This window comes from Elephas maximus, chromosome X (genome assembly GCF_024166365.1).
Source record: "Elephas maximus indicus isolate mEleMax1 chromosome X, mEleMax1 primary haplotype, whole genome shotgun sequence".
Classification (NCBI taxonomy): Eukaryota; Metazoa; Chordata; class Mammalia; order Proboscidea; family Elephantidae; genus Elephas; species Elephas maximus.
In genome coordinates, this window is record NC_064846.1 from 141,256,332 (window position 1) to 141,264,361 (window position 8,030).

At 48.1% G+C, this 8,030-nt stretch overlaps 1 protein-coding gene across 1 annotated transcript; it reads right to left on the reverse strand.

Annotated features, from left to right (window-relative positions):
• Positions 1–6,064: 6,064 nt before the first annotated feature.
• LOC126068819 (melanoma-associated antigen B16-like) lies at positions 6,065–6,957 on the reverse strand. Its single transcript, XM_049871517.1, has 2 exons — positions 6,610–6,957; positions 6,065–6,445 (listed from the first exon to the last, which is right to left on the reverse strand). The coding sequence occupies exons 1-2, from the start codon at positions 6,955–6,957 to the stop codon at positions 6,065–6,067; spliced, it is 729 nt and encodes a 242-aa protein (XP_049727474.1).
• Between the last annotated feature and the right edge of the window lie 1,073 nt (positions 6,958–8,030).

Here is an 8,030-nt window from a genome sequence, read left to right on the forward strand (position 1 = left end):
TGCAGTCGTACCGTACCGTACCCATTGTCGTCGAGTGAATTCCGACCCATACCGACCCTAGAACTGCCCCATAGGGTTTCTAAAGAGCGGCTGGTGGATTTGAACTGCTGACCTTTGGTGTGCAGCAAAGCTCTTAGGCACTGCACCACCAGGGCCCCCCAGGTTGCTAGTCCAAAATAGCTTATATCTGACTGTCTTAGTTATCAAGTGCTGCCATAACAGAAATACCACCAGTGGATGGCTTTAAGCCAGAGAAATTTCTTTTCTCACACTCTAGAAGTCCAAATCAGGGCATCGGCTCCAGGGGGTGGCTTGCTCTCTTTATTGGCTCTGGAGTAGGGTCCTTGTCCTCAATCTTCCCCTGGCCTAGGAGCTTCTCAGGCACAGGGACCCCGGGTCCAAAGGACCGGCTCTGCTCCCAGCACTGATTTCTTGGTGGTATAGGGCCCCCAACCTCTCTGCTCGCTTCTCTCTTTTATATCTCAAGAGATTGCCTCAAGACACGATCCAAACTTGTAGTCTGAGTCCTGCCTCACTAACCCAACTGCCGCCCATCCTCCCTCATTAACATCATACAGGCAGGATTTACAACATACAGGAAAATATCACAGCACTGGGAATCATGGCCCACTCCAATTGATACACACAGTTTTGGGGGACAGAATTCAATCCACAACACTGACTTTCCACCCTGTTCTATATGGAACAAACACTGCATATCGCACAAAGAGCTTCAAAAGGATTTCTTCCTCGTTTAACAAGTGTCCACTGTTCAGAAGATTCATCACAAAATTTACCTTTGCATTTTCAGATTTTCGGGATCAAATACACACACACACACACACACACAAAATAGATAATAGCATCCGCGCAAGAATGGAAAAGTTTGAGTATGAAGACCTTACGACGGCGTCATCGCGTCTGTCAGTCATAAGTCCGCCCCAGTCAGGAAACGGGAGTGGAAGGGTTGATGGGGTTGTGAACTTTCGGAGTAACAGTGAATTGACCCGATATCGAATGTAACAACAACAAAAAAAGAACGTGAAATTCTCATTTGCCTCAAGGGGAGTGGTATTTGTAAGACGCCTTTTTCTCTGTCAAAGCCAGATTTGATCTTATAAGGTATAGGTTAGCCTGGGGACTGAGGGGTCGGCTGATGTTCAGAAGTTGGACCGTTTAGGGACTCACTTCACCTGTTTTCCTGTGGTCACTAGGGCAAGGAGGGTAGGGCCTGGCTAACTTTCAGAAGCACAGCCACCAGAGTCAGGTGCATGCTGATTGGCTGCTGTCTGGAAGCGAGAAGCTGTCCCTGATTGGCTAACTTTCAGTACTGGGGCGGTGTCCTGGTCACTGACTGGCTGACTTTCAGAAGTCCAGGGCTGCCATTGATTAACTTTCAGAGGGGAAGTATCGGAGTGAGGTTTCTTGGAGCAGCTGATTGTAGCGATTGGAAGTTTTGTATTGGTGGCTCTTTCCTTCCTTGAAGGTTTTCTTTCTTTAATTCTTCGCATCAGAGTGGTTCCAAGGTAAGGGGCAGCCAGGGAACCTGGGCAGACAGTTGGAATGGTGTCAATTATGGGTGGGGGTGGGAGAAGGTGATTCTGGTTCTGGGCTGACTGTACCCCTGGGAGCAGCTGCCGCCTCCACAGTAGCAGGTCAGGTTAAAGTCTGGAGAGGAGGGCACGCTGGGGAAGACCCAGCGGAAGGGCACTGTAAGGTGGCAAGGAGCTGGAGTGGACAAAAATGCCAGCTCCTGGGCAGAGCCAGCTCTCAAGAACCGTGGGGCAGCAGGAGTGTAGCCAAATGAAGCTCACAGACAGGCCCCAAATTGTGCTCGCTTCTCAATTTCACCTCCTTCTTTTCATCTGGTTTTCCTACTGTGACTACATGGTCCTTGTTTTTGCCCCCTGAGGGGCATTATGGAGTAGTCCCCTACTGTACCCATTGCCGTCGAATGACTACCGACCCGAAAGGACAGAGTAGAACTGCCCCATAGGGTTTCTAAGGAACGGCTGGTGGATTTGAACTGCTGACCTTTGGTTTGCAGCAAAGCTCTTAAGAACTGCACCACCAGGGCTCCCCAAGTTGTTAGTATAATGTAGCTTCTATCTGACTGTCTTAGTTATCAAGTGCTGCCATAACAGAAATACCCCCAGTGGATGGCTTTAAGCCAGAGAAATTTCTTTTCTCACAGCCTAGAAGGCTAGAAGTCCAAATTCAGGGCATCAGCTCCAGGGGAAGGCTTTCTCTCTCTGTCGGCTCTGGGGGAGGGTCCTTGCGCTCCCTCTTCCCCTTGTCCTGGAGCTTCTCAGGCACATGGATCCCGGGTGCAAAGGACCCATTCTGCTCCCAGCACAGATTTCTTGGTGGTATGAGCGCCCCCAATCTCTCTGCTCTCTTCTCTCTTTTATATCTCAAGAGATTGCCTCAAGACACAATCCAATCTTGTAGACTGAGTCCTGCCTCACTCACACAACTGAGCTCCATCCTCCCTCATGAACATCATAGAGGCAGGATTTACAACATATAGGTAAATGTCACAGTAGTGGGAATCATGGCCCAGCCCAGTTGATACACACATTTTTGGGGGACAGAATTCAATCCACAACACTGACTTGCCACCATTTCCCATATTGAATAAACACTGCATACTGTATGTACAAAGAGCTTCCAGTGGACTTCTTCCTCATTGAACAAGTGTCAACTGTTCAGAAAATTCGTCACAAAATTTACCTTTGCATTCTCGGATTTTGGGTTCCAATACACACACACACAGACACACACACACAGACACACACACACACACACACTATCAGTAATAGCAACCACGCAAGAATTGAAAAGATTGAACTGGAAAACCTTAAGACCACATCATTGTGTCTCTCGATCATAAGCCCCCCCTCCCCCCAGTCAGTAAAAAGGAGTTGAAGGGTTGATAGGGTTGTGATCTTTCGGAGTCAAAGTGAATTCACCCGATATCTAATGTAAGAGAAAAAAGTGAAATTGTCATTTGCCTCTAGGGGAGTGGTATTTGTAAGAGGCAGTTTTGTCTAACAAAGCCAGATTTGATCATACAAGGTTTAGGATAGCCTGGGGACCCAGGGGTCCGCTGATGTTCAGAAGGAGGAGCGTTTAGGGACTCACTTCACCCGTTTTCCTGTGGTCACTAGAGTAAGGATGGTAGGGCCTGGCTAACTTTCAGAAGCACAGCCACCAGAGTCAGGTGCATGCTGATTGGCTGCTGTCTGGACACGAGAAGCTGTCACTGACTGGCTAACTTTCAGTACTGGGCTGGTGTACTGGTCACTGACTGGCTGACTTTCAGAAGTCCAGGGCTGCCATTGATTTGCTAACTTTCAGGGGCAAAGTATTGGAGTGAGGTTCTCATGGACCAGCTGATTGTACTGACTGGAAGTTTTGTATTGGTGGCTTTTTCCTTTCTTGAATATTTTCTTTTTTTAATTCTTAGCATCAGAGTGGTTGCATGGTGAGCGGCGGCCAGGGAACATGTGCAGAGAGTTGCAACGGTCAAAATTTTGGGTGGGGGTTTGTAGGGGAAGGGGATTCTGGTTCTGGGCTGACTGTACCCCTGGGAGCAGCTGCCGCCTCCCCAGTAGCAGGTCAGGTTAAAGTCTGGAGAGGAGGGCACACTGGGGAAGACCCAGCGGAAGGGCACTGTAAGGTGGCAAGGAGCTGGAGTGGACAAAAATGCCAGCTCCTGGGCAGGGCCAGCTCTCAAGAACCGTGGGGCAGCAGGAGTGTAGCTAAATGAAGCTCACAGACAGGCCCCAAATTGTGCTCGCTTCTCAACTTCACCTCCTTCTTTTCATCTGGTTTTCGTACTGTGACTACAAGGTCCTTGTTTTTACCCCCTGAGAGGCACTATGCAGTCGTACCGTACCGTACCCATTGTCGTCGAGTGAATTCCGACCCATAGCGATCCGAAAGAACAGAGTATATCTGCCAGGTAGAGTTTTCAAGGAACACCTCGTTGGTTTGAACTGCAGAGCTTTTGGTTAGCAGCCTTCGCACTCAACCACTAGGCCACCAGAATTTCCTTATGGAGTAGTAAGAAGGTAAAATGAATTCAGAGGCAGAAGGTCTGCCTCGGGGTGTTAGGAGGGGAACAGACTGGCCTCTAGAGGAATTCATACCAGAGATCTATTAGCGGCTCTGTCACTTGTGAGCCCTGTGAACTCAGGCATATTCCCAAGCTATCTGAGCCTTATACTCTGTATCTGTGAAGTGGGTTTGATAGGCCCTATCTCCTAGGACAGTTGGAATGTGTGTAGTGTTTCTAAAGCACCTGGTATAGTGACTGGTATGCTTTGGGTTTTAAATGATTGGCAGTTATCACTATGATTATTTTGACCCAATATTCTAACAGCTTCACCTATGGGATTTATTTATCCAGGATATGTAAGAGAATATCCGGTGTTCTAGGATTTGGCACACTAAATCAGTCGACAATGGTGCTTAGCAGGAAAACCTCAGTAAATCATCCCCATTGGAGAATATATTATTTAATTTGGGCTTGAGAGAGTGTTTCCAACTGGATACCAACTCAAAACCCTAGAATTTGTGTCAAGGACCAACTCCTTCCCTCCCTCCCAGTTGCCCTTCCAGCCAATCCAGCTCTATTTCACTCATTCACCCCCACCAAAAATCTAGGCCTTGCTTATAGCTTTCCAAATTATACTGTATAGTTCCTTGAATGGAGTAGGCTGTGGTTGTTCCAGCCAGGGCAGAGAGGACCAGCCCAGTGGCTTCTGGGTATCTCACTGCAAGAAAGTATCACCCTTATTTCTTAAATGCTCCTTGAAGATGATGTGCATAGAACGCCTACATTGAACACTGTGTGGAACTGCACTGGGACAAGAATACAGGACACGTTGTGTTCTTGTCCCAGGTGGGATCTGGTTTACCCATGACCGCGAAGTAATTGCTAAGAGGAGTTTACCATTCCAGGCTTGCTCTCAACTCTGAGACTCATGCCTGCTCATCACTCCCACAGCCTCATCCAGCCCACCACCCAGCTTAATTTAAAATTACCTCCCACTGAAGGAGCTGCAGGTTCCCAAGGACCAGCCTGCCGTGTCTTAGAGATTCACACTTTACTGCTCTCAGATGGACTCCCCCATCCCCATCTCCTTACTCCTTTTCACTGTTTCTTTTGAACTTGAAGGATACTCTCCATCGTCTTTACATGATTGCTGCTCCTAGACTCTGAAATTCCATGGGCAGGTGCTTATTCCTGTTTATCCTAGCACCCCCAGTACTAACACAGAGCTTTCCAAAGAGCAGATGCTCAATTAATGTTTAAGGAATAAACAGGCCAGTGAGCATGAGGTCTAATATACCAAGATTTATTCCTCATACATTCTTAAGTAAACTAAGTAAATCCATGCATGTGTCATTTGACTTTACAGAACAACAGACTAAAAGGGATAAGAGAAGCAAAGAATTGACCAGCTTTTAGTATTTTTCTTTATTTCTTGAAAAAAGTTGGGAAATTATTTTACAGCTGAGTCCTTTCACGTGTCCAAGGCAATGCCTATCCGAATGCCGTATTGTCTTTTTTCCAAATCATAATATAAGATGGTCAGTTTCCCAATTTGTTTTGCAAACAAGCAAAATACTTACTTTCAACTTCATAAACAGCAATAAATGTATGACCAATAGCATTCATAAACTTAGATTTTAAAACTAAGTAACCATTATATTAAACAACATTTGAAGAATAAGACAAACAAAACAACAACAAAAAAGGAAGATAAATTCCAAGTTAACCATATAAAACAGGAACACAAAGATGATATACACTGTGTTCCCTCAAGCCCCACCCTGGCTCTCCACTACTTACAAGGTTGACCACTTTCTTCAGACAAAGCCAAGAATCTTTCTCAGACTTGACTAGGCGTGGGAGAAGCTGCTGGGCTTTTCACTTGAACTTGCACTGGCCAAGGTAGTAGTGCCAGCCCTGCCTTCAATTCTGGCTTGGGTTCTCTCTGCCTCGTCTTCTAAAGGCTCCTGATACTGAGATGGGAAGCAACTGGGGTTAGACTCATGGATCTTGGTCAAAAAGTCCAGGAGTTTCATCTTGGTTTTCAGCGTGGGCTCTTGGCCCCCAGAGGAATTCATAGCATGGAGGATGACTGTTGGGCACCTGCCGGTACTGCGCATAGTTTTCCTGCACCAAATCTTTAGTGATGAAATTCCTGGGCTCCCCCAAAATGAAGTGCTTCCTCCCAGAGTATAGAGCAATCATATTCAGCACTTCCCAGATCTCCTCCTCAGTGGCACAGTTGCCCTTCATGAAGATCATGCCGAGGATAATCATCAAGAGGCTTGTATTAGGCATGCGTTCATCACCACTCATCCTGGCATCAAAGGTGAGACCCAGTTTATTGGTGAGAGCATAGCAGTGGCTGGTGGGGTCTAGTTCCTTCAGATCAAGGCTAAAGACCAACTCTATGCCCTCAGAGGTTCTCTTGGGGATCTCAAGGAAGTCATCCTTGTATTCTTAGATAACAATATCCAGCATGTCCTCCTTTGTGATCAGCTCTTTCACTTGATACTTGTACAGCAGAACTGCACCACCAAAGGTACCATCTCGTCTGGAGGACCTATCGGCAGGTCTTCCATGTCTTGTGGTGAATGTGAGGTGATTGGACTTTCCCCTTTGTCTGGGCTTCTGGAGCCCTCATCTGATTTGCTTGATGGGGTGGTTGTGATAGCAGTGGAGAAAGAGCAGCCACTCCACGGATCCTGGTGAGTACTGGGTGTCTCAGCAGCAGGAACCTCTTCCATGTTGCCAGACATTAGACTACGGGAGCAGGGGGGACTGATGACCTTCAGAGCCTTGAGGATCTGTGCAGCCTCCAGGCCTTCGGACTCACTGCAGGCCTCAAGGTGTTGCGCATGTGTACAGCAAGGACACTCCCGACCCTGAGACATGGTCATTATTGTTTATGGCAGTAGGCAGGAGTATGGGTACAACCTAGGGAGAAAAGGAGAATGTGAGTGGCCTCAGCTGGTACACTCAACCACAGTGGCTCTGATGAAAGCTGCTTCCACTTGTCTTCTCCTAAGGGCAGTGCTTTAGGGACTCAGAGGTCTCCTGTCCTGTCCTATAAGAAGGTGAAGGAAGAAGTAAGAAGGCTCTTCAGGGTGCAGTCAGCCAGCCCAGCTCAAGGCTTCCTAGAGCTGACAACAGGGGCACGTGGATCAGGCTCTGTGTGGTCCCTCTGTTTTGAGGTTGGTGGTCTTCTCTGTCCCTGTTCAGAATCCTCGCTGTGACTCCTGGTAGGATCTGGGACTGCTCCCTCTACTGATCAAAGGCCTATCATCTCAGAAAGAGGCCCTAACCTCCCTGGGATAGCAGAGAAAGAAAGAAGTAAGGGAGCACCTCACACTGACAACTGTCCCCAGATCCTCCCAGAGAGGAAGGCCAGAGGGGTAACAAACACTGCTGGGGAAGAAGTGAATGGACCACTCATCATACCATACCTGACTGGCCCTCTCAGGGCTAACGGCAGGTGGCAGGACTCTGTTGGAGCCCTGTTGTTCTGAGGTCCATGATCCTCTCACTCCTCACTCAGAGTCCTCACTTTGACCCCCAACAGAGACTGGGTCTCCTTCCTCTGCTGACTTAAGGTAGTATCCCTTACAAGGCCCTCATTTCCCTCAGACTCCCACAGTCAAAGTCAGGAAGCACCTCAGTCTGACAGCAGAGGTGGGGCTCTATCCCTTACTGTTCTGGAGCCATGGTTCCCTCAATCCCCACTCAGCATCTTATCTTGACTCCTGGAAGCATCTGGGATTCCTCCTTCTGCTGACTTGAGACCACACCACTCAGACCAAGACCCTTACCACCCTCAGACTCCTGAGGCAAAAGTCAGGGGAAGCTATTCCCAATCACCTCACCCCTTCCTCCCAGGGCTGACAACACAGTTCTGAGGGGCCCTCTCCCTTCACAGGTGGGTGATTTCCTCAGCCCTCACTCAGCATCATACTTTGACTCCTGGTGG